Source organism: Leuciscus leuciscus, assembly GCF_965113295.1.
Source record: "Leuciscus leuciscus genome assembly, chromosome: 5".
NCBI classification, from domain to species: Eukaryota; Metazoa; Chordata; class Actinopteri; order Cypriniformes; family Leuciscidae; genus Leuciscus; species Leuciscus leuciscus.
The window spans coordinates 25,194,248-25,222,239 of NC_138729.1; the positions used below are offsets into that span (position 1 = coordinate 25,194,248).

Sequence of the window (27,992 nt, forward strand, 5' to 3'; positions counted from 1 at the left end):
ATTTAAAGTGTATAATTATTATCATACAGTATCAAAAAAGTAAGTCTCCAGAATATGCCAGAATGGGCTATTCTGGTGGTACACCCGAGGCAGTGATTGGCTGGTTGGGTTGTTTGTTCTCTTTGCTATTGGTGAATCAGACTATTGGAATCTGGACCAGACAAAGAAAGAGCAGGCTATGTCATACAGTGACAGAAAGAAAGAAAAAGAATAATCTGGAATACTTGACATTATCTTAAACCAGTCTTGTTAATAATTGTGTCAAAAACTACAACCTGGGACCAGTTCTGCATGCTTTTAACTTTTTTAAACGTATAAATATAATAGGCCTACAGAAATGACAGGCTGTTATCCCTAAAAGAGTGTTTGCTCAAAGGCATGGTTTCTTTACAAAATAACAGTACATTATTTGTGTTTTAGCAGAGGCTTTTGTGAGACTTGTGCATGTCAACCAGTGCACTTAATATAGAACACAACTTGTGATGGCATTGCTTTGAAACACGTTGGCCTCAGACTCTCCGCAGTATCTGTTGCAGCAATGTAGGTCATTTTCTCTGGGTGAGCAGACAGACAGTAACTCAGCTGTTCACCACTGCGACAAAGCTGGGTCTGAATTGCAAATTAAAAAAATGATGGGATTTTGTTGAAGTTTTACCTTGTTGGAGTTTTTGTATAACCTCTTCAATTTTATTAAAGAAAGGTGTAATGCTTAAATTGTAATAATTGTCAGGGCTTAATTCTGTATTCTATACTGTACACTATTGCCCGGTTTCACAGACAAGGCTTACACTAAAATGCATGTTTGAGCTGTTTTAATCTTAAAATAGATCAGTGCCATTGTTTTGTTTCATGATGTTTTTTTAATAAGGCACGTTTATAAAAAGTACTTAAATGTCCTAATTGAACTAAGGCTTAATCCTAGCTTAACCCAAGCCCTGTCTGTGAAACCAGGCCTATGTGGTGGACAAGTAACTTTCTGTTTATTCCCATGTGACTTTGTGTTGCCATGCATGAACAACACTACAAACCAGAAGAACTAGCTCCAAGCTTGCTCTAAGGTTTCTGGTTACCTCTTGGTAAGCAACTAGTTTCTTTCATTAGCACTTACAGTGCTGTGGGCATGCTATTAAAATAAATACCACAAAATAATTACCCAATTTAGGTAAACATTAATCAGCTTGCTCTTCAAAAAGAGATGGTATTGTGAAACTGCTCTTTGAGCCTTGTTTATCTGGACGGTCATCCTTAGTCGATTAGTATCGTTGTGGAATCAGGTCCTTGAACAGCTGCTAACAGATTATCTAGATCACCCAACTGGGCCAGTTTTCTTGAAACTGGGTGGTGGTGAAGGTGTTACATTTAAACTTATTTCACTCCTGATCATATACTGAAATTAACAAAAAGTACATGGTAAAATAATCACCATCTGAGGGGTTTTAGAGGGCAAGGACAAGATAGTAATCCTTAAGATAGCGTAATCATCAGTTTGTTTTTAGCCTTATAGTTATGGCCTTGTCTGCCCCGCGAGACTTGGCATTTGAAAGTGCTCTAATAATATCACAGGCTGGTCAGCATTTATGTTCATGTTATAAATGAGAGATTCTTTAAGCCCACTGCTCCCCTAAGGTGAAAATGTAATTTGTAGTGAGTTTGCTTTTTGTTTTTAACAGCAAAGATAGGCTATATTTTCAATTGAACAACATACAAGGAAATTGTGTCTAAGACAATTACGGGAAATACATAACATAAATGTTCTTAAATTCACTCGAAATTTCCTGGTTCCTATCGCCCGACCCACTGATACACATCACACGAGTTGCCACATCACCAGACTGAACTCAAAAGAATTTTTGTTCAGAAAGTTCCACATCACGTGTACCTTGAACTTTCAGGAGAGTGTGTTTGTGCGTATATCACTTGAAATATTTAACATCTAACTGTAACTTAATCTGTCATCAACATCAGACATTATAAATACAGGATGTTCAGAAATAATAATATTATATAATATTTATATAGGCAAACTTGCCTGTTTAAAAGTTTGACCACATTGTCAATATAAACAGTCAATTTAAAGTTTTATATAACACATCTTACTTTTGTGTCAAAATACAAATTGTTTTACGCTCTTTTGGAATTTATATATTTTATTTAACAACACACTGTCCAATGTGACACTGGATATCTGTATTAGGTTATACATTATTTGTTTATATACACTACAATTCAGTCTATTTCGAAGAGAACAAGTTTTTCTTCTGCTCTGATATTATCGTGGACTTTGTCTGGGCTTGTTTTGCAACAGCTGAACGGGTGGAACCAGATGACGGCGAGGACAAATGAGCTGGCTGAAGCATGTGACCCAGCCAGTCAAGTCAACAGTGTGTGTGTGTGTGTGTGTGTGTTTTGCAAGCAGGGCGATGGCTATCAACCAAGTATATAATGTTCTACAGGAGAGCATGCCGTAACAGTTTAAACCGGTTAGGTTGTAGACGACAAACAACTCCACCTTTACCATATATAAGTTAAAGGTGCTAAACGAATGGCGTGCATAGCTAAAGACGAAAGGTAGGCTATGTAACCTTCACTTTCACTGCGTAATGCAGACGTTCACAGTGACGTGGACAAAACTGCATGTGATCGAAAAAAAGAACATTGGCACACATAAAATACACGGGTGTTTATCTTGCTGCCCACAAAAAAACAACAATCCCTTAAAAACGCGAATGAAGTCTGTTGATTACATACATTGGTAAATACATGAGCCAATGAGGCACAGATCGTCTCCTGATGTAAATGATCTGTTGTTTGCAGGGAGCGTGATGGTCTTGTGAAACACACCGGAGGTTGTCACTGCGGCGCGGTGCGTTTTGAGGTGTGGAGCGCTCCAGATTTACACGTGTTCAATTGCAAGTAAGAAACATCTTCAACCATTAGCACAGTCACAGTACAATGATCTAAGGGTGTGCTCACGTGGATTGCTTTTTGAACCGAATAGTCATAAGCGATGCATTTAGCAGTTGAATACCAATTGCGACGTGTCATCTGGGTCATTCCACGATCGGGATGTCTTTTACTGAAAAGACTTCGTTCTGTCAGGTCTTTGTCTACAAAGATTCTAGAATCTATTTCACGTCGAAGTCGAACAAAAAAGACATGACATGACGTATGTCATCATGACGATGTCGTTATGAAATCACTTTTATCTATAATGGAATTGTATCCCTTCCGAGAGGGTTTACATTATCAGAAAGAGCTTTATTGCCAAGTATGTTTGAGGAATTTGTTGTGGTGACAGAAGAAGATTCCAGTACACAGAGACAACAACAGTACACAGACAGTAAACAGGGCTCAACCAACCTGGGTGGGAACACAACTTGAAGTATAGGCCTAAATAAATATTATGTCTACTAATAGGTTACTAATACATAGGCCTATGTATTGTGTGAATATGGGTTGGTTCACTGGTTGAATGTACGGTTTAATGACAAATGTATTGGTTTATAGTACATTGGTAACCACACACATATATCGGTTTACTTTAGATACATTGATTTGATCAAGTACACATGGGTTTACTCCTGTCACATTTACAAAGACGTTGTCCCAGTATGTAGATGCTTTAAATCTAATGAAAATTCAACAGGCCTGATCAAAAATGCTTTTATTAAACCACTACTACTACTTATGTCTGTGATTTATTACTATGTACTATTAACTCAGTCTATGAAATCCTCCCACAAATTTAACACGAGTAATTAAGAAGTCTCTGTAGGAAACACTTTTAGAATACTCATATTAGAATATCATGTGCACCTTATACAATGTCTTTTAGTTGTACTCTTTGTTTTAACTTAAAAGAATAATTTGTCATCTCAAAAACAATTGTGACAACCCCATCAACTCGCCAGCAAACTAATCCTTACCAATACATATATGAACAAACAAAACATATTTTGACAATTGTATCTAAAACAATGTAAACTTCAAGAAACCAACGTATAGCCTACTTAAAAATATACTTGTGTATACCCATGTATAAATGGTCAAAGCAATATATACTTGAACAAAGCAATACTTGATTAAACCAGTGTATACTTTATCAAACCAATGTATCTAAACCAGTGCATGCTTGATGAAACCAATGTATACTTGAAAAAAACAATATGTACTTAGAGTAAAGTGTATGTGTATTTGGCGTGTTGTCCGAGGGGAGGGCTCCAACCTCAGAATTTGGCCCGAACCCAGAGTACAACCCACATATCCCTGGCTGGGATAACCAGCCGAGAGTGAGGAGTCGGGGTGATGGAGGGATGCAGAAAACTGTCGAGGAACATAGTTGAGTCTTGTATATATATATATAGGCCTCCTCTCGTGCTGATTGAATAGATCATTTGAACGTGTTCCTCCCAAACTTTAATAAAACATCATATACTTGAACAAACCCATGCATCTAAACCAAAACATTGTTGACAAAGCTAATGTATGCTTGAACAAACCCATGTATACTTGATCAAACCAATAAACCATTATACCTGATTAAACCAATGTATACTTGATCAAACCAATATATACTTATATACTGTGCCAATGTATCTAAAACAATATATAGTTGAAGAAACCAATGTATGCTTGAACAAACACATGTATACTTGATCAAACCAATACTTGAGCCAACTGATGTATCTAAACTCATATGTACTTGAGGAAACCACTGTATACTTGAACAAACCGTTGTATAAAGAAACAAACCCATGTGTATTTGATCAAACTACTGTATCTAAATTCTAAACCTATATATATATATATGGTTATACCAATGTATTATAAACCAAAACGTTAATCATTAAACCATACATTCAACCAGTGAACCAATCCACATTCCACACAATACATGTATTATTTCCTAAATAATCATTTTATTTATTTTATGTGGCGTGCAGAATAAGGAGGCAAAGCCACTTTGGGCCCCTTAGTACCAACTGAGCATTGTTTAAATGCCACAGCTTACCTGAGTGAGGGGGCATCATGGTAACTTGTCTGTATTCATGGTAAAACTGCTGAAATTGTGTATCTAAGATGTATTTATATCTGGTTGTCTAAAATGTCTTTATTTCATGGATATCGATGAGTCGTGTTTTCAAATTGCCCAGGCAATTTTCTTTTTTATGTAGTAATAATCAATGCTTTGCCATCTGTATTTTCTCAGTATAGTTGCAGTTGTACTAGCGTTGGGTTTGTTTACGGTCTGACAAATATGTGAAGGGGCCACATGCATTTTTCTAGCGGGGGATACTTTGCGTTACGTCATCATCGCACCCTTTCGTTAATTCAGACTCTATTAATCTCTTCAGTGCTTCGCTGGCACCGGCTCGAATAGAGGAATGGAAAGAGCCAATACAAAAATGCCTGTAATAAAAGTTGGTTCACAAGTTGGTGTCAGCTTTTCATTGTTAGAGTCATTGTATTCACATGAGAGAGACTTTTCATGAGGTAACCCACCTCCTGATGGTTTTGATTGCTGTTGTGTCTCAGTTGCAGTATTTGCACAAAGAAACAGAATCGTCACTTCATTGTGCCAAAATCCCAGTTCACCTTGCTGCAGGTATGTGTTTTGAAGCATGTACACAGGATCTTTTTGATCAGAATGCATATAAGGTTATACTATTATAATTAATTTATGTTTCATAGGGATCAGACAACATGACCACGTACACATTTAACACACACATGGCCAAGCACACATTCTGCAAAACGTGCGGTGTCCAGAGTTTCTACACTCCACGTTCCAACCCTGATGGATTTGGTGAGTTTAATACAAGGCGGACCATTATTGGGATGTTTTTTTTTGTTTTGTTTTGCATTTTATAGACAAAACCGCACTTTACCTTGCTTTGTTTTGAACAATGGAGCATTTCCTTTTTGATGTGAAAAAGTTTTCTCTTATTTGGGTGTGTTTTCACATGTATTTTGCCATGACTTTACAGGTGTGGCGCCTCATTGTTTGGACACTGGAACAGTGAAAAGTGTGACTGTGGAGGATTTCTGTGGGCAAAACTGGGAGGAAAGTATGCAGAAGCATCATACTATTAGAAGTATGTCAAAACCAACAATGGACACATAATTGACGCTTTCCTATGGCCTTTTGAATAGTTTGACTTTCAGACTGCAGCTTCAGCCAGAAGATTTAAGATGCCGTTTACACGACACTATTTTCAACTAAAAATGAAAAAAAAATAATGCATTTTGGCAGTTCATTTACACGACAGTGGTGCTTTGGGGGCCTGAAGAAGCAAACTTTTGAAACGGGTTTCAAAGTGGAAGTTTTTGAAACTTTGGTGTCATGCGTATTGTGTTCTGTCTCAAACAACAAAATAACATCAACTACTGGCCTGGCAAGCATAATACAGCGTTTTTAGTCATCATCGTTTTGACAACGTTGTCGTCTGTACATGAAACTACAGGGGGGGAAAAATCAGTTAATATATTGTTGTCGTGTAAACGTAACCTTAGATTGTACTCTCCTGCTTCTTAAGACATTTTTATCAGTGTAATTGTTGACAAAATTCACCTTAACAGACACAAATTTACAAAAATATTTCTCTTCTAAAAAAAAAAAAATGGACCAAAAATATTGTATAATATGAAATATTAAATTACATACGGTCTAGACCTCCCCCCTATATCCTAGAGCTAATTTCTAGGGATTTTATGATGATGAAGGGACGATCTCTTTGGTATTTTTTTCATTAAGAAATGCATCAACAGGAAAAAAATTATGGTAAGTGGAATGGAAATCATACTCTAATAGATATTTAGGACATCAAATGAGGATTGATATTTGTATTTTCTTCCAACTTTGTATTGAGGATGTTATGTCATGTATAAGGAAAACCATTTATTTTCAAAAAGAAAAAAGTTCATGGTGTTTTTTCTCACTTTATCAAATTTATTTTAAACAGTTGTTGCATTACTCCACATTGTTATATGTATATATATTCATAACTCAGTCAAGTCAAAACAGAGAACATCATAAACTTCCTAGAATTAAAGATTTGCTCAGAAAGAATTCAGAAATACATGCCAGTTTTGAAACCATACTGAATCACTAAATTTGGTACAGTACTTGTTGATCCGTCTGGAACAGTGCTTTAACTTAAGTCAAATAAACGCAGTAAACGCAAATGTAAACAATATACAGAATCAAATGTAGTTTTCTCCATTCCCTGCACACACAAAGGCACAATCTGTTCTTTGGATTCAGCTACTCTCTTAAAGTGCTTATCTAGGCTAAACCTTCCCAGAAAACTGGCTTTCAGAATATTGGATGGTTTGGGGTACAGTGTTTATAGGTCCATTATACCAGCATTTCTCCATCAGTGTCTGCAGGTTGAATATGTTCGCTGAACCTTTTTTAATATGCTGTCACTATATAGTATTTTAATGACAGCATATTTGGAATGGGGTTATTTAAAGAAATAAGAAACATGAAGTTAACCTTTACCTAAAAAATGCAGTGCATAACTTTAGTCCTACATGGACAGGAACAGTGTCCAAGACAATCTAATCTAATAAATTTTCACATTCTTTGTCTCCACAACGATGGCCTGGAACGTGTTTATGAACATGTAGCGTGAGAACAGTATGTAGAGCCGGCGGAACCACACCAGCTGAGAGCGATGACACAGCATGGCTTTCTGAGGAACGAAGAGGAGAGAGAGGTGAACAGACAGCAACACAGAGCAATTACTTAAGTTGGTTGGGTTACGGTGTACTGATTTACTTTTTTTTTTATAGCCCTTATAATAAATCAGGTAGATGACCTGACCAAAGATCACAAACTGACACATGAGGCCTTAACATGCTACTGTAAGGAGCCAGACTGGTAGAGGCAGTTCAGACAGAGAAACTGCGTCATTCAGAGACCTCTCGGCAGGCTTAGTTAATGCTTACAGTAAAGGTTCAAAGTACTAATGTGTTAATCTGCAACAAGGAGCTTTTTACAGCTATGAATGTTCTGTATTCAGTCTTCAGTCTGGGAATACAGTGCTTAGCATAAGTGAACATTCTTTGTGAATGAATTATGTATCGTAAATAAATAAATGTTCTTCCTTAAAATACAGGATGCATAAGTCAGGACACCAATGTAACAGGACACCAGGAAACCATCATCACATACCCTTCACCATACCTAGAGATTGGCATGGTTTTATTTCAGTTAGCCTAATAGCTGGTTTGATTTGCAGTGAGAGATGATCTTATGGAAGGAACCCCATGCCAGTCTCTAGGTATGGTGAAGGGTATGTGATGATGTGGGGCTATTTTAATTCCAAAGGCCAAGGGAACTTTATCAGGATGCATAGTATCCTGGATCCTGAAATAACTGGCCTTTAAAAATAATGGGAATTTAACATAGGGGTGTCCTGGCGACTTATGCTCCCTATATTTTAAGGAAGAACATTTATTGATTTACGATACATTATTCATTCACATAGAAAATTGGTGTCCTTAAAGGTTGGAGTTTTCCTCATTTTTTTAAATTAAGACATTAAGATCAATTTTTAAAAGATGATTTTTTATTCCTCTTTTTAGTCAACTTTAGCATGGGGGTGTTCACTTATGCTAAGCGCTGTACATCTGAAGACAGCTGTACTGTAGAAGCTGAGATACACGTGAGACGCTCGTAACTTTTCATCGGGTCTAATCAGAGCTTAAGCTTTTTGTTTAAACACTGACTCGTGACGCACCTTGGCACGTTTATACTCCTCCAGTCCAATGAGACAGCAGAAATCAGAGGGGAGGAGCCAGCTGACCGGCAGCTCTAAGACTGATAGATACTTTCTGAGGATGCTGATGGAGTGAAGAGAGAAGATCTGACAACCTGTAGGAACAGATGGATTAAAAAAAAGTTAAGCTTAGTACTGGGTTTCCACACCTTTTGGACTTTTCTAAAGCTTTTACAGTTGATTATTATTATAGGAAGAGGATTTAATCAATCATTTCATAGAGATTGTAGTCACAATAAGCTGTTTCAATGGTGTTGTCTACATGTTACTGATTATTTTTTATCAAATACAACTGAACACATATACTGTAATAGACTAAGTGAAAAAAGAGGTGTATCCATAACAGGAAAAAAAACCTGCACCAGTTTATATATATATATATATATATATATATATATATATATATATATAAATATATATATATTTGGTAAGGACTCACCTGGCTATATACAATACTGTTCAAAAGTTTGAGGTCAGTAAAATCTTGTTTTATGAAGAAATTAATACTTTTATTCACAAAGGATCCATTAAATGGATCAAAAGTGATTTAAATGTTACAAAAGATGTTACAAAAGATTTCAATGTTACACATTTCTATTTCTAAAACTGCTGCTCTTTTGAACTTTCTAGAATCTAGATTTTTTTTAAAGCAGCACGACTGTTTAAACATTGATGATAATAAGACATGTTTCTTAAGCAGCAAATCAGCATATTACAATGATTTCTGAATGATCATGTGACACCGAAGACTGGAGTAATGATGCTGAAAATTCAGATTTGCCATCACAGGAATAAATTAGATTTTAAAATATATTAAAAACACAGCTATTTAAAATTACTCTTACAGTCTTACTGCATTTTGATCAAATAACCCTTTGAACATAAGATAATAAAAAAAATCTTACATACCCTAAACTTTTGAATGGTAGTGCATAAAGGGCATGAACAAGCTTCTTGATGCGGTCACACAGATAAACCTCCTAGTACTGAGAGTTAATGACAGGGTTATCAAAGAAGATCTGTCTGATTAAAGAAACACTGGGGCCTAGAGGTTCACTGAGGATCTGTGACGTAAAATACGATTTATCCAGAAACAGATGGGAAACACCGGATTAACAGGACTAACCTGTCCTCAGTATGAGTGGACATACACTGAGGAATTTAAGTTAAATATGATAAAGCACATGTGTCAGTTTATAAAAAAATCATATGGCCACTGATATGTAACCCTTTGAAAATATTTGTATCACTATCCTAATGAAACCAGAAGACATCTTCATGTGACAGCATATCGACCCCTAGTGGTCTGAGTCGTGAACTGACCATTTCATTTGCACTAATCAATCAGATGTCTTTTCTCCCGATTGTTCTGTGCTTTCTGACACAATGTAGACACAGCAGAACAATGATCTCAGTAATGTCTCCGCCTTGGTGTAAGAAAGGGTTGGTCTAGCTCAGTGGTGCTCCTGGGAAACTGTTTATGTAAGTATACTGGAAATGTTTTCCAGAGTGCACTTAATACAGTGTATCAGTAGGTGGCGTACTTTGCCTAGAAAACATTCACAGCACTACCGACAAGGGCAAGATTTAAACTGTCAAGTCTTACTCTACAAAATGATGAATAATATTTAAAATAATATTATGCTAAATATATTTTTGAACGTAATGTAATAAGACTTACCTTCAGGTAGTCGTCCAGCAGAAGCCAGATGACTGTTGCCAAAGACATGAAAGAGAAAAAATATGATTAAAGTAACACACCAAACTCAAACACACATACACTCCAAAAACATTCTTAATGAGCATTTTTGTTTCCTTAAAACTTAAATGAACCTGATAAGCAGACTTGCTTCATTTTGAAACTTGAATAAATGTCTTTCTCTTTAAGCATTTTATTTTGTTCTCTGGGGTTCTGTAGTCAATTTGCAAATCAGTTTCTTCTTATTTATTTTTAAAATAAGATGCTCATTAAGAAAATAATTTTTATTTAGTGTATCCAGGTAACAATTAACCCCAAAAAATTAGATATAACAATAGCAAGATGATATAATGAAATGAAGAACTGCAGATTTACTGTAGTACTTTTGACAATAAATATTTTTCCAAAACTAAATGAAAATAATTTGCTAATCACTGTGTGCTTCCTAGCACCACTTTGGGTGTCCCCAGACCTCAGTTTGAAACTTCCTGGTAATTTGTATTATGGACAGGATAAGTTAACTAGAATAAATGTATTTTTGTTCTGCCATTACAAATGCACTCTTCACTCAGCACACCTATATTGTATATACGTGTAACTTGGTCAATAAACCAATATACTAATACTGATGAAAACTGATGATTTATTTGTCTGCAGTCTTCGGAAGTGCCTCTCTCTTTCTCTCCTATTACACTGTGTGTGTGTGTTTGTCTTAAGGACACACACACTTCCTGAGGTCTGGGTTTTTCTCAGATTAGAGTGAGCTCTAAATCCATATGCAGTTCTTGGAACTGCCAGTCATGGCCTGGCTCTCCCAGTCACAGCACCTGTGTTGGCCCCGGAGCTCAGCCCACGACGACCAAGTCCCAGCGCCAACTTCACCACTGCTTCCTCCCTCTCTCTCTCAGACACATACACTTGTCTGGTTCACTATCTTTGTGGGGACTCTCCATAGACGTAATGATTTTTATACTGTACAAACTGTATATTCTATACCCTTACACAAACCCTACCTCTAAACCCACCCATCACACAAAACTTTCTGCATTTTTACATTTTCAAAAAAAAAATATTCTGTATGATTTATAAGCTTGTTTCCTCACTGTGCCACGAGTCCCCATGAGTCTGTGTGCATTCAGGGTGAAGTCCCCACTGGGATAGAAAAACATGTACACACACACAAAATAAATTCATCTACAACAGCACAGAAGAGACAGATGTCCGAGAAGATTGGCTCGGTTTCTTATAACCAAACATTGCTCAATACCTAAATGCGGTTTGTTCTGACTGTTTTACTGCGAGCCTTCATGTAAGTCATTGCAGGATTAGGATTCATACAGTATTTGAAGGTATCAGGCAAAGTCCTGCAGTGCATTGTTGCAGCTTGAACAACAAGCTGTCTGATCCGAGACAGAGGATCTGTTTTTTCGTTCCTTCTGAACTGATTCAGTATTTTACTGCTCTGCTGGAATGTGTGTAATGTGAGCTTTTATTTGTGTAGTGATGGTATGATAGCCAGATATGCATATTTCTTATGCATATGTTGTGATTATTTGATGATTATTTTAATTCCTTTTCTATGTAAAGCGCTTTGAATTACCATTGCTGTGTATGAAATGTGCTATATAAATAAACTTGCCTTGCCTAGATACAGTTGAGTAAATATTATACAGTAATACAACATTGTGAAATATTATTACAATAAAAAAAACTATTTGAATATATTTTAAAATGTCATTTAATTATTGTGTTGGCAAAGCTGAATTTTCAGCATCATTACTCTAGTCTTCAGTGTCACATATTCCTTCGATTTGGTGCTCAAGAAATATTTCTTATTATTATTATCATCAGTGTTGAAAACAGATGTGCTGAAAACAGTTTTGTGCGAAATCATGATAACACAGGATTCTTTTAATAGAAAGTTCAAAAGAACAGAATTTACTTGAAATCAAAATCCTTTGTAACATTATAAAAGTGTTTACTGTCACTTTTGATCAATTTAATTTATCCTTTCTGAAAAGTATTAATTTCTTAATTTTTTTGTTAATCTTACTTGCCCCCACAAGTAAAATAAGAAGTAATAAAGTAAAATAGGAAATAGCTGTAAATATAAAATCAGAGAAATTCTAAAAATGTTAAGATCCCTTTTATTTTGTCTGTTTGACTTTGCATTAAACTGCACTGTACTGCATTGCGCCAAATCAGAGAGAAGTGTATGTCACAGAGTCATTAAATATCTTCACACCACTTTACTGCAAGGCCAGTTTTTAGACCAGTGTAAGTTTCTGGCTGGTCCTGGCTGGTTTATGTGGATTGGTTATAGTCTAGGTTGTGGGTTAACACAGCCAAACTGTTCACATGCAAAATCTAGATGTTAAAGCTGGCTGACTAAAGACATCTTGCTGATTAAGCTAGCTAAGATACAGGTCTGTTCAGCAGGGTATGTGGGCAATATCAATTCTACTGTAAACAGTGCATCAATTTAGCAAGAATGAAGCTCTTTCCTATTTCATCTGGACCCACTAGTAATAATTCAGGTAATGTTAAATAAGCAACATTAGGCTGTTTCCTTTTCGTAATTATAACAAGAAACATCAAACAGCTGGCCTGACTTCAGAAAGTCTCTATTCTTGTCTAAGCTATTGTTACAGTTGCTTTATGTGGGGGAAAGTCATTATTTTTAGAAATGAACTACAATGTACAACTATTTATTTTTTAACTTATACAAATCTACTTTGAGTAACTGCTAACATCCTGTAGTTGTGGAGTTAAATATTGCATTATGAAATCAGCACAAAGGTACCTGAGGGTCTTGTAGATGGCAATATGATTGGCATGTCCACTCACACCTCTGCCATCAAATGTCAGCACCTGCAGAAACACCATAAATCAGAGAATGATAAATGCACTGTTATGCACACCACATTATATATTATTGTTATATTATACATATAATAATAATGATATCAAAATTACAGCCATTATGCATATGCTTGAATTCACATTAAATACAGTAGCCTACATGTATTTTAAATTATAATAAAACTTTACAATACAAAATGCTTACATTTGTTGTAGACTAAGGTATCGTGAACTAACAATGAACATTACTTTAACCTACAGTATTTAACCTTTCGTGTAAAAAAAAAAGAAAGAAAAATAAATGAATACTTTTATTCAGCAAGGACGCATTAAATTGATCAAAAGTGACAGTAAAGAGATTTATAATGTTACAAAAGTTTTCTATTTAAAAAAAATGCTGTTCTTTTGAACTTTCTACTCAAAGAATTACTCTTATTTAGCAACACAACTGTTTTCAACATTGATAATAATAAATGTTTCTTGAGCAGCAAATCAGCAAATTAGAATGATTTCTGAAGGATCGTGACTGAAGACTGGAGTAATGATGCTGAAAATGTAGCTTTGCCATCACTGGAATAAATGTATTCAAATAGAAAACACTTATTTTAAATTTCACATTATTGCTGTTTTGTTTTCACTATATTTTTGTTCAAATAAATGCAGCCTTGGTGAGCATAGGAGACTTCTTTCAAAAACATGAACAAATCTAATACAGTTTTAATATTTTAAGATCAGTAATAACATTTTTTTCATCTGCATTCTTTCTTCTCACTGAAGAACAGGGTGAAAAGTTGAACACAAGGTGATAAAAAGCAAAAGCAAAAGAAAAGAACTTGAAAATAAGATGAAACACAAGCCAAAGTAAAGCAGTAATTTGAAGACTCAGCAGTGGACTTGGTGGGAGTTGTTGCCAGAACTGTTTGGAAAGGCTTCTATCTGTGCATCGTCTGCTGTGTCACCAGGCAAGGGATTCTGTCTTTGGTAATGGGTGCTTTCCAAGCGGCCGCTGCACATAGCTCAAGCTCCAAGGGTGGAGGAATATATGGTTGACAAAATAATAGATTGTGGCAGGTATGTAGAATGTTGCCAAACACAATGAGGCGAGTGAGTCAGCTTTCAGAAGAGACTATCGGCATGAGTGAGACAGAGAAACTCTAAATGCTGTGAACAGCAGAGAGGACAGAATAAATATGTTTATACATGCATGGTTATAGTCCAGCTACATTTTTTCTAATTGTCTATCCGCCCACAGTGTACAACACATGTAAAATTGAATTTTATATGTATTAAACACCTGTCGCACGTCATCTATGTCTTTCAAAGCATGTGCACACCAGTAAGGGTAAGGGCCAATTGCAGTCTCATTAATATGTGTACATGCTGGATTATCTAGGTCTGTTAGTAACTTCACATAAACAAAAATCGGACTGGTATGGTTTCAACTTGATGAAATAATTTACACAACCTTAAAAAAAAAAAGAAAAAAAAAAGAAAGATAAATTATTGCTTTAGTCCGACTTAAATTGAACTTTAACATACTGATATTTGCCTGCAAGAAGAACAAAACATAACCATGTTTGCACACTGTACACACATATTATGTAAAGCATAAGGATCCTGGTACGCACAGCAGTAATGCACATCTGATTAAACCAGATGAGTCTATTTGTGTAATAGTGCCCTACCCACAATCCTCTGCTCCTTGTGAGAGAGCGGTAAAGAGCACAAGATGGCCACCACTCTTTTCCCACACGTTTGAAAGCCAAAATCAAATTGGAGTGTAATGTTATAGTTCAACATCAGTATTTCCATCCCCACAGCCTCTTCGACTTAAATCAAACATGAAATTAAGGGTGCAGCGGAACTGTGTGCTGATCCACTGGATTCAGCAGCCTGTATTAGTGAGTGAGTGTGCGGTTTAAAGTGCTGCAGTTGGCAGTCTGGTAGGAAGGATACCAGCCGCTCTTTGCATGTACGCTTATGGATGTAAGGCGATGGAGGTAAACCAAGTCATGTTGCAAGGACATTGCTTTGTTTTCTGGCTTGTTTATGCAAGTCCTCCGTGCTTGGCTTTCTTTGGGAATTTCATGGCATGCGGGCTGAGAAAGAGGGAGAGAGAGGGACAAAGAAAACATTAAACAGTACACGTGAGAAAAACAGAGGAGGAAAAAGAGGGAAAAATGTTTGTTCTAATCTTGATTTCAATTTTTTGGGGGATCTTTTCTGGAAGTCCTTAGAGCAGGCTGATAGCTATCTGTGTTGGCTTGCCAGCAGTGACCCTGGGGAACCACGTGTCTGCTTCAGTGGTATTATAGGATATTACAGCATGTGTAATTAGGGCTAAATACAGGGGGGCAATGAAAAGCTTGTCTGAGTGAATTAATCTAGCTGATATGGTCTTAGACTCAAAGCAACCTCATGAGTTAGACTTAAGCTATCAGATAAGTACAGTAAAAAGCTGGAATCTCTGAAAATCTCTCTTTGATTCCCCCCCCCCCCCCCCCATATTTAGATGGACTATTATTGAGACCTGACTGTCACATGACCATTTAAAGCCTACATCCAGTCTAGGATCAGTGTTTTATGATGAAGTAATTATTTATTATTTCAACACTATTATATGGAGAGGTCTACATACTGTATATGACAGATTCTGTCAGAGCCAGTGGAACGCTAATTTCCCATCTCTCTTGCTGATTATTGTACGTTTATTTATCATATATTTATCTTTTGGTTTGTCCTAAAGTTCATCTGCAACCTTGTGTTCCCTTATCATCAGCCTCTTTTGCGTCTATCCAAGTGCCGGTTCGTTCTCAATACATTATTAATAATGTCCGAAACAAACATTTTAGATATCCTTTGGGAACATTCTGCAAAAAAGCACACACTTGTTTCCTCTTTTTTGGGAACTTTTTAGTGCACTCAACTCTTTCATAAATTTAAAAGGCCTATCACTGGTCTCAACTTCACGACTGTACCACTTGTCATGTCAAACTGCTCCGAGAGCTCTCCCAACCTGCCGATGTGTTCTAGAGGAATTTCTGTAGGTTTAGGTCATACAAATAAACTCCAGTCTTCTGGATGAGGTGGACCTGGATGTATGGAAGTTTCCTACCAGACTGATGCCGTGGTTTTGGGTGTGTTTGAGGATCAGAGAGGAGACCAGTGCAGTGCTCCACTGGACCGCAGGGTCATCTGGAAGCTCTCTGCATGAACAAGAGGAGAGAAGGAGAAAAACATAAAAGTGTCATATGGAGATTTCACACATTTTTAAAATGAGACATAGCATGTAGGCAACTAGATTTTTACAATTTTGAGTGTAAAATGGCTTTCTTGTGAGCTTGTGAGTGGTTGCATGTACGTTGCTGTATGGTTGTTAAGCTGTTCAGAGTGGTTCAAAGTGAGTTGATATGGTTGAAAGGAGTGGAATGATGGAAGCCCATTAGTGCCACAAAATAAAAAAAATAAAAATAATTCTGCGATAAAGTAAGAAATAAAAAATAAAAATAAAGTCAGAGATATAAAGTCGCAATGCATAAAAAAAAAGTCAAATTGGGACAAATTCATAATTACCTTTGGTCCTTCTATCAATGTGTTTTTTATCGTCTGGGAGAAAACTTTATGTTAGAGTGATTAGATAAGTAATTAAACACCTCTCTCCAATATGCCACATCATTATAAGGGTATCATCCATACTTATAAATATGCCGTCTGTGGCACAGATGGTGCAGGACAAATTACACACCAAAGTTTAAGTCTGAGCAATGGTAATAGTGATTCTTGACTTAGCAAGCACAACTAATGAGAGGCATTATATTCAATACTAAAGACACAAATGATGGAAGAGGTTTGTATATACTGTACTGTCCATGTTCTTTTTGTAAGTTTGATTTGGACTGAGCAAAAAGCCTCTACGTGCCAACACACACACAGCTGCAACAAAACAGTGAGGTCCTGTAAGGGCAGGTTTTGGCCCGAGGGCTACAGTGGCGAGCGAGAGTCTCTCTATCTGATTTACTGCCACAGTCTCACTACCGCTCAGCTTGAATGCATCCCACAGTCCTCTCTGAAGTCTGGGATCAAAGGTCACCCGGGCTTTTCCCTCTCATTCATCTGTAACTACAACTCAGGGAAAACAAGGGCCATGCATTAATCTCTCTCTTTCTTTTTGTTCTCTTTCTCTCACACACAACTTTCACTTGAACACCCCACATAGCTGCTGTGTAATGCACTGGGGTCAGAAGAAGCTCTGCCCACTGCGGACAATCACTTAAGTGCATGTTGTTTTGTTTTCTTGCTGTTTTACTCCTAGACACCTTTATCAAACATCAAATATTAGAACAGCAAAAAGAAAGATAAAGAACAGTTGAGTAAGCAAGAGTGTAGGGATCTGGATTAAGAGACAGAAGCTCCAAAACATAGCGAGCTGCCTACCTAGACATTATTTTAAGTCATCGTAGGTGTGCTTGAGATGTGAAGGTTGTTCCAAAAGGTCTGTCTGACAACTTTTTTTGTGTGCAAAATTCTAAGGCAGCATTAGATATAGAGACTGGAAATGTCAATCCAATAATGCAGTGCATTAGATGGTATATGATTTAGGAGAAAAGTGGCAATAAAAGTAGTTACTTATTATATAAATATAAGATAAGACTTTTAAAACATAGCCAGAGAAACATTTTCAAAGCTGAAAAAGTTTATAATTGAATTCTGGCAGGAAGGAAGGCAAACAAATTCACTGGAGGACTCTATATCTACAATGATTCAATGGCCAGATTTTGGATATGGCAGGGCAAAGTGGACTGTGATTGGCTGAGGGGGCCGGGTTGGCAGCGCGTACCAGTTGGCACTGAATGTGTTAAAGACAGCCGGCAGCAAAATCCCAGCTCAAGGTCAGGGGGTAAGACGAGAAGAGGGGGGGTGAAAGTCAGAGTGAGAGAGAGAGAACAGATAAAGAGAGAGAGAGAAACCGAGCCAGTTGAATTGAGGCAACCTCCCTCTCTTGACAATGGGGCTTGACAGTTGTTTCTGTTCTTTTGTGATGGATCTGAACACAAATCAAATGCTGGTCAGGGTCACAAGGTCAGCTCTGAAGGATACCCTATCAGAGGCGGGGTGGGTGCGAGGTGATATGCTAGAAAATGGGGTGACTTGGAAATTGGGCAGTAGCAGTTAGGATAAGACAAAAGAGAGCACAGACAGATCTAATGTACAAAGACTCATACGATAATGTAAGAGATGGGACTTGACTTGAAAAAGAGTTATGAATGCCAAGACATCTTTCTACCTACTTATCACAAAAAATAAAACAATTTATTTTATCCAAATATTATGAATTTGATGTCTTATGATTTATTCTGCAGCACAGCTGAAGCAAAAGTATAATTATTAGCTTTATATTTTTATTAACATATAAACACTATAAATAATGTTTTTTCGAAATTTGTATATAAAAACATTAGTAAAATGTACTCCAGTATGTTTTACAGGAAAATACTATTTCAGTTTTTCAATATCAAAAATTCATGTTTAATCAATGTGTTACTTGTGGTTTCTTTGAAATTGTTTGGGAAATTTGTGTCTACACCAATTTTTCAGTGCACTAAACCTCTTAATACAATTTTTGTTTGACCAAAATAAAGGATATTTCCATCTTTGATTTTGCTTTCTATTTTTTCTTTTTAGATTTAATGAAATCTAAACATTTAGTTAAAGCTTAGAACTTTGAATAAATTTTAGTTTAGAAACCCCCGTTGGCATTGACTTTTTATTAGAATGTTCAGCCAAAAAACTTTTTTGGCAGTGATGCAGTTACAAACCGTGCAGTTACAAAAGGTGAATTTGTGAGGAATATCTTGGCTGCTCTTTTACATATAATGAAAGCGCATGAGACCTAGGTATGTCAAGCTCCAAAATGACAGAAAAACATCATAAAAGTATCATAAAGTGGTCTAAGCTTTAGAAGTCTTCTGAAGTCATACAATTGCTTTGAGTGACAAATAAACCAGTCTTGATAATTTCTCTAAAAGCTCTAAATGGACTGCACAAGTCACTTGGACAACAAAAATATTACATCTCTGTCAATGATGCCAAACTGCTTTGGCTCTCACATGTCTGCTTTTAAAACAAAGCTATCGCATTTGACCTCAAAAGACAGAGAATATAGCACATGGGCCACATTTACGATACTTTTATGGTGTTTTGGCATTTTGGAGCTTGACAACCTCGCCCCCTTTCACTTTTTTTTATTATGTAAAGCCAGGATACTCTTCAAAACTTCACATTCAACGTCCAAAGGACAAAAATTTCTGCGGCTTCAGTTTGGGATGAGGATGAGTAAATTATGACAGAATTGTGGGTGAACTGTTGCTTTAATAATTGTAGCACATACACAAACATTCTTTCCAAAGTCAAGAACAACTTGAGTGTTTCAGGCTTTGAGGCATTTTACTACACTGCCCTTTTAAGGGAAGAAAGTTTCAAAGCTTACACCTTTAAAACCAAGAACAAGGAACAGAAAGAGAGAATGATAATGAAATAAAGGGGGGAAAAACGAGAAAAACACATGATCTACCTGACCTTTTTCAGAATGGATCAATGCAGTGTTGGCCTCGCTATAGCAACAGTGTCAAATGCCCCATAGTAACCTCTCTTCTCCCTCCCTTCCTTCTCTCTCTTGCTCGCTCACTCGCTCACCCGCATGTGCAATTGCTTGCAGGCATCTGAATGCAGCAGATGAACTTTAGCCTACTGAGGAGGCGGTGTGTGTATGTGTGTGTGTGTGAGAGAGAGAGAGCAGAGAGGGTGGGGGAGGGGGGTGGGGAGACTGGCAGCGTTTGTTTTGTCTGGTCACATGGGGCCAGGGCCGCCTTTCCTACAAGGCCCCGGTGCATGCTGGGAAAAGCTGACTGCTGAACGACAGTTAACCCTTTCAGCATGGAAAATATCTGACTGAAATGGGTTAAGGTTTGCAGTTATGTTTGTGCAGATTTATGGAGTATAAGAAGCACTTTTATCAGTCAGTAGCTCTGCAGTGCAGCAAACTGGAAAGCTCAAGCTACATTCTTCATTCATTTAGATGTTCAGGAGCAGCCAAACAGCCTTTTTCAGCCAAATTTAGAACACCTATTAAAATAAAATTACACTCTCAAATACTTGGCACAAAACAGCCCTGCAGCTTTCAAAATATAATAGAGAGAACATTGAGAAAAGTCAAAATTTTTACATAAAAAGCTGACATTTTTATCATAATTACGAGACAGTCATAATTATGACATAAAAAGTCGAAATGATGACAAAAAGTCACACACAGACACAAGCATAGGCTACATGTGCACAGAAATTTGTTGTTAGCGCTGCCTGGTGATCGACTTTTTTGATAAAATAGTTTCATAACTGAAAAGCTAAATGACAATTCTCAGTAGCAAGGTGGTAATGTTTCTGTTTTTGAAGCAGTTAAACTTATAGCTTTGCTACTAGTAGAGACGCTGCTGCCAAACACTGTTGAGAGTTCAATTATTCCTGACATAATTTCCAATTAGTATATATTCTACTTTTTAACTTACAATTATGACTTACTAATATGATTTTTTTCTTATTTAACAGAAATGGGTTTCCATACATATTATATTGATAGTAGTAATTTTTATTTCATGTAATCATTTAAATAATTATAACACTTTATTTGGAATTAAATGAGAAAATATATTTGCTGTGAAAACAGTCCAAACTTAAGATTATAGGTTCCTTTATAAATTCTCAAACAGCCACTATGGGAATGCAAGAGCTCTTTTCTCTGAGAAACTGCATGTATATCTGGCTTAGTTCAAGGAAAACATGCAGGATAATCTTTCAAAAACTAACCTAACACCCACTGAAAGCTCTCAACACATGACAGAGACACAGAGAGAGACCTGTAAAAGGAAGTAAACAGAGGACAGGCTCTCAACCTGATGTCACCCTGCCAGGCAGGTGGACTGTGTGGTCTGTGTTCAGACAGATGTCTGCCTCAATGAATAATACAGAAAAAGAGAGAGAAAAAGAGCGCGGGGGTCGACTAAGTACAAGTTCAGTGGAGCGTGTTCAGATGTGCTCTTATCACAAAAGCACTCCCATGATGCATTGCCTCGGTCAGAGTGTAGGCGGTCAATGCAGCTGTGCACCAGAGAGAGCAAAGCAACTCTGAGAAGAGGGTCACACGACTCATTCAGAGCCCATGAGGACACACACTCTGAGATGGTAAGGTACAACAAAGTAAGATACAACAGAACTTTACAATCAGAGTGTAAAATGAAATGGATATCACGCACACTCACATAACAATTCAATGAATCAGAAAGACAACTTTTAATTGCCAGCAAACAAGTCTACACAGATAATATAATTAGAGATGATAATCACAAGTTCATGAGGTTTACATAGTCCTGTACCACATTAAAAGCTGGTATAAAGTCTGATCCACTCTGCAGATAATTCTGACTGAAAACCACCAACTTAAACAGGAAGAGGCTGTCTGACCAACATGTAAAGCGTTCAACCTGTTGCTTTACTCACATGTTCAGGGTAGGAATGCACTAATTACAATTCTAGCTGTTATCGATAAGCTCATACTAAAAAAATCAATACCATTTTTGTCTATATATATAATCACTATTTACAGATTTAGTCCAGGTATATTGTGCCTCCCAATAGTTTAAATAAAGTCAGGTAAATTGAAGGGGAAATACTGAGAGGGGACCCTGATGCCAGGATATTATGTAGTAGGCTAGCCGCCAGCCAGTCAGTCAGATAGCAATTGCTGACTTCAACCAGTTCTTACCAGTTTTGCATACAATGTACGTGAGTGAGCAGTCTGTGGACGTCTGAGACTAAAGTCCACAAGACTTTGTCACTCTAACTATGTGCACTCATGTAACCTTTGTCAACTCAGTTGAGTGTGTGTGTGTGTGTGTGTGTGCGTTCGACAACAGTTGCTGCTGACTACAGGGTATGAATAGGATCATTGCATGCACACCAATCCCTGATCACTAGACAGCGACCTTTCCTGAACCAGCTCAGATCCCAGATGACCCTGCCAGGACGCTGACACTGACACACACGCACGCAAAAGCTTAAACGTGCACATGAAAGCCAGAGATTATCACGGTTTGCTGAGGTCATGCTATGCAACCGAAAGACCCAGAAGCTCATCTTTCAGATTTATGTGTTATCAGTTCACTGCAGTTGTCAGTTATCTATGCTCCAGTGAAATCTGTAACATATTAGATAAAAAAAAAGATCAGGATGACATTGATTAGAGTATTTGAGAGTGAAGTGATCTATGCTGTACCAAAGCTTACTTTTAGTGACTCACAAACTGGATTTTTGACAAATGCGGGGTGAGATTTAAGACTTGTTTGTTTGTGTACGTGCTTGTGAATGACTATAGAGGAAAGGATCATAAAGATTACAGTGTCAGCTCCCGGGTAAAGACTGAGATACGGTGGATAAGGTGAACGAGGAAAATGAGTCAGAATGGATCAAAGTTTATGCTGTGTGTACATTAGGTTAAAAAATAAAGATAGGACGAGCGAGAGCGAGAGCGAGAGAGAGAGAGAGAGAGAGAGATAGGGCGAGCGAGAGAGAGAGAGAGAGAGAGAGAGAGATACAGGCGGACTGGGCGTTGTGCCAGCTTATTATGAAAGGTCCAGGTGGGTGTCTGAGTTTACATGATACTTATGACCTAGTCAACACACACACACAAACACTCCCAGGCTTCTCAGAACACACCCTGATTCCACGTACACTAGAGCGGTCTAAAACAAGACGACTGCTCACTGACCCCACACTTACACAAAGAGTGCGTACCGCGCACACACACACACACACACACACACACACACACACACACACACACACACACACACACACACACACACACACACACACACACACACACACACACACACACACACACACACACACACACACACACACACACACACACACACACACACACACACACACAGTGATCTAAATGACCCAAATGGAGGGAAATGTGACAGCTGTGTCCAAAGCAGTCAAAACAAGGGTGTATCTGATCGTCCAACACACCAGGAAATGTCTTGTTACATTTGGGACAGCTAGAGGGTCCATTCTGCTTTAGTTTTTCCATCCTTCCAAGAAACCAACAAACTCTAAATGTGGAGAAGTTTCAGCCATGCGATGGTGTTTTGGACCTCTGGGGATCTACAGAATTTAAGCACGAAAACACCAATGCCAAGAAGGAAGCATAGAGCGCACGGATACATGCAGGGAAGAACTGCAGGCAGGGTGGGTCATTGCACTTGGAAAACAGCCTGGAAAACATATTACCATGACTATGCAAAATCTTTTGGGAGAACTTGAATTTGTGACACATACATCATATTTTTTGCCTGCCATTCTGGGTGGACAGGAAAACTCTGGTTTATGTCATTTAACAAAATCCCATTTGAGCAAAGTTTTTGAATTGTATTTTATTTAATTTTTTTATCTAAAATGCCTTCATATTATTTTTCAGCAAGAAACTTGCAATTATTTCCAGAGGAACTGGACTAGCTAACGACAATACAGAGTACAAGCTGTCTCAATTTTATTGTCATCTAGCCTGTCCAACATTTGAATTATTTTTAACAAAAAGCAAATACCCATTTCCAAACCCATTGACTGGGATGAACTGTTTCTGTGGAACAAGGGCACACACTGCAAAAAATCTATTTTAACTCAGTATTGTTGTCTTGTTTCAGTAAAATGCCTCAAAATACATTTATCTGAGAAACAAGATATTAAGTGTTGATTTCAAAGAATTCCAAAAATCTTTAGACAGGTTTATTTAATGCAGTAATACAATAAAACTGGTTTTCTCTTTGAATGGACTTGTGACTTTTTTTTACATTTTAAGCATAAACCTGACTAAGCTAAGAACTTCTTTGTCAACTTTTTTTTTTTTTTAAACCAGCTGCAAGCTGAAATCCAAGCACACCGTGACAAAGTGTTATCTTGAAATGCTGAAGGATTCCTAACTACATTTTTCCAACTGTGGATTTAGGGTCTTTGGGAATAAAAAGTGTTAAGTTTACTTTAAAGAAATGACTAAAAATGCTTCAAAACTAAAAAATTCTAGCAGTAGCAGTATGCTCTGAAGAGACAACATTTTATAATCATGTATAAATGATCTCTAAAGTTAAAAAGAACAGCATTTATTTGAAATAGAAATCTTTTGACACACTATAAGTGTCTTTACTGTCCCTTTTGATCAATTTAATGTGTTTTCAATGGTGTAAATATTACTGATACGTGTCTCCTATTGTTGGTTATGTACTTCAGCCAGACTCTGGCACAGCTAAGCAGAAAATGTGGGTAGGAAGAAATCTTATTTGGCCTGCCTGTATTTTGGAAATCTGAAATATAGTTCATATTTGAGAAAAACAGCTGATGATTCAGGAAAATACTGAAAATTCAACCGTACCACACAGATGTGAGTGATATTGGTAATTGTGGGATCACAATGACTATTTTAGAAATCATGCCCCTGTACTCTTTTTTTTCGTGTCATCATAGAGTTCTCAGGGGGGGTAAGGACTGCCCTCTTTTAGTCTCCCGGCCTGGTTGTTTATGTTGGTGACAGATCAAGCTCCCATACATCATCTCAAGCTGTCTGTGCCTCTGTTGTAACAAGAATGGAAGGGTTTAATTTGTAGCCCAGGCACTCTTTGCTCACAGGGCAGCCAGGGGAGAAGAGGAGGGGCCTGACCCAGACACCCTTAAAGCTACAATATGTATTTTTTTTCGCTGCTAGGGGTCGCTAACCTCTTACAATAACAAAGGTGTAGGTTGATGACGCATAAGCAGAATTATGGAACTTGTCGAATGATGGATCTAATAATGTTTATGGATGAATGAATACATTGATATTTTTTAACATGACTGTGGTGTGAAGCAGGGCACGATCGCCAATGAGAGACAGATACCAGCACCACACGCGAGTCCCGCGGATATAAAGGAATAAGGACATTTAATTCTACCGAACTACCCGCAAGAGCTGAATTACTACTCACACAGGTCAGTTTATTTGACGAATTAAACTTGTGAGGTAACGCAGCGCTGTTTCACTTGGTCTACACTAAACTGCATGAGTGTGTTGAAAGTTATAACGTTATTCTATGTGTTAGTTTGTTTGCTATATGAGACTAACAGTAAGCTAGATCAACATTAGAATAACATTTCATCATGTTGAGCTATATAACATTTATTTGTTTTATGTACATTTGCTGCCCTGTCTAATAAAGTACATGCAAGAGCAGTGTCTCGGTCAAGTCGAAGTTTGTCACGGACGTGAAGCTCTCGAAAACGCCACGCCGATATTGATCCTCGTTTTAGTTCTCCTTTTGTCCCAAAGACTGCTTGCCATGGTCCATAATATTTGAACGAAACAAAAACAGCGTGAGCGTGCTGCTTGACGTTACGCAGTTGTCCACGTCTGTCACCATGGTTACTATGGCTGTACGAGCGGAAACCAGGGATAACGCGGATATTACGTCATTGACAGGCGACAATGACCAGGGACGAGCCATTATTTTAAATTGGAATTTCTCTGAAATTAAAAATCTTTGGTAACTTTTGGGATATTGTAAGTACACAACTGCAGTAATTACATCACACTGTGCAAGTGATTTTTGGATATTTTATTACAAAAATCTTACATATTGTACCTTTAAAGGGGTCATCGGATGCCCATTTTCCACAAGTTGGTATGATTCTTTAGGGTGTTCGTATAAAGTTTGTAATATACTTTGGTTAAAATTCCTCAATAGTTGTGTAAAACAACACCCCTTTACCTCCTCAAAAACACCTCTGATCACAGTGACCTGTTTCGGTACATGTCTCTTTAAATGATAATGTGCAACTGCTCACCCCACCCCACTCTTCCATGGGGGGGGTCGAATGGCTGATGGCAGAAATATGCTAATACGGGACAGTCCATCAGTGCTCGTGGGCGGAGCATGAGCATTATGACATCATAGTGCTCAGAAAATCCAAACTGCCTAGTTATTGAGAGTGTTTAGATTTTCTGAGGTTTAAAAAATGGGTGAATGGATTTTTTTCATTGTATGGTGGTTGTGTCCACACACTGCAAAGACAGATTTATATGCAAATGCCAAAAAATTCATATAAAAGTGATGTTTACAAAAACGACCTACACAATTTTTTTAATTTTTTTTATAGCATAAATAAAACACCCCCACCAAGAGTAGACAAGGGCTTATTGTCAGTGTTGGGAGCTGATTGATTGACACAGTCTTTATTATCTTTATGGAGTTATGTTGAAGATCAGGGTTGGCAGGTCTGTGCATCTTACTCATCAAGTGATGACTTAATCATGTGCATTCATTCATAAGAAGAAACTGCATAGTCCAAGAAAATCTGCCATAAATGCCTTAGCATTCATGTAAACACAACTGTGCTCGAGTCAAGCTCTAATTAATTAATTAATTTAACAATAATTGTAGAGAGACAGCAAATTCAGCTTTGCCATCACAGGAAACAAAAAATCATTAAATTATGTAAATCCAATGCAGTCTTTTAGATTTCCATTCAAGAAGTTATTCAGATGATTAAGATGTTATATTTATATTATACAATGACCACAAGTCATAGAGGTTTGGATCAACTTGAGAGTGAGCAAATTATGACAGATTTTACATTTTGGGGTGAACAATTACTTGAAATGAAAATTGTGTAACCTGTGTGTGTAATCCCTTACTTGTCTTCTATGACAGTGACATGGTTGGATGGAATTCCCAGCACTGCACAGCTGTCAAGCAGTTCCCTTTTGCGTTGGAGTCCTTGATTGTTGTAATTGCCTGAGGATTGCAGAAACATTTGATGTGTCTCTTTTACATTACACAAGCATGGCAAATATTTCAGCAGAAGTCCAGATTTCTTTATCTAATCATAGAGTATAGTATTTATGCAAATTACATAATTAAACAGCATGCATTTGCAAGGTAAAAAAAAAAAAAAGGATCTGGCTTTCAATAGAACTGAAAAATTATTCAGGTTATGGTTATAATTTATTTACGGAATAGTAAACCTACCTGTTGACAAACATAACAAATAAACGGATGCTTGGGATTCAACAAGTTTTAAGATTGTAGGTGCAAAGAACATGCATTCGTCATCTGGATGTGCAGTGACTAAAAGAGCTCGAGTCTCGTTTGCTGTCACGCGCTGCTTGGCATCCTCTGAGTTTCGAAAGAGCGCGCCGGACCTCTTTTGTGTTGGACAAAAGTGTGCGTTTCCAAAGGTGAATGAAGGGGTGGATATTTTTGTTATTACGTGTGGCCATAACTGGCTAAATCTGTAATACACAAACTTTATAGAAACAGTGTAAGCCACTAAGACAAATATGATGGAAACGAAAACAAACATCTCGACCGCGCCATGAAAGAGTCCGTGTAGAACATCGTTTCCTGACTAATGGTTCCTATAGACCTGCAGATCGGATTGTTTGAAAAAAAAACACTGGGTTATTGTAGGATATTATTTGTTTCAAACTTATATACACCTAATATAATTTTGAAGTCAGAAAAAAGCACAACTGCACGACAGAATTGATTAAATTATAT

At 37.3% G+C, this 27,992-nt stretch overlaps 2 protein-coding genes across 2 annotated transcripts; one reads left to right on the forward strand and one right to left on the reverse strand.

Moving 5' to 3' along the window:
- The first annotated feature begins 2,364 nt into the window (after window positions 1-2,364).
- On the forward strand, window positions 2,365-7,600 carry cenpv (centromere protein V). The gene is made up of 5 exons (XM_082168981.1): window positions 2,365-2,568; window positions 2,815-2,913; window positions 5,536-5,605; window positions 5,692-5,806; window positions 5,988-7,600. Exons 1-5 carry the CDS (start codon window positions 2,543-2,545, stop codon window positions 6,122-6,124), a joined length of 447 nt encoding a protein of 148 aa, XP_082025107.1. The 5' UTR covers window positions 2,365-2,542; the 3' UTR covers window positions 6,125-7,600.
- On the reverse strand, window positions 6,929-27,830 carry pigl (phosphatidylinositol glycan anchor biosynthesis, class L; the record flags this gene model as incomplete). Its single annotated transcript, XM_082168980.1, is given in 8 exon segments — window positions 6,929-7,697; window positions 8,748-8,881; window positions 10,468-10,499; window positions 13,289-13,356; window positions 16,463-16,553; window positions 27,128-27,227; window positions 27,462-27,809; window positions 27,812-27,830. Coding segments are annotated over 8 exon segments (921 nt in total). The 3' UTR covers window positions 6,929-7,568.
- Between the last annotated feature and the right edge of the window lie 162 nt (window positions 27,831-27,992).

What these genes read in the sequence shown, in the direction of transcription:
- cenpv (XM_082168981.1), top strand. Translation starts at nt 2,543, where the DNA reads ATGGCGTGCATAGCTAAAGACGAAAG. An exon ending in TGCATAGCTAAAGACGAAAG is followed by an intron (nt 2,569 to 2,814) that starts GTAGGCTATGTA and finishes TGTTGTTTGCAG; the next exon opens with GGAGCGTGATGGTCTTGTGA. An exon ending in CCCAGTTCACCTTGCTGCAG is followed by an intron (nt 5,606 to 5,691) that starts GTATGTGTTTTG and finishes TATGTTTCATAG; the next exon opens with GGATCAGACAACATGACCAC.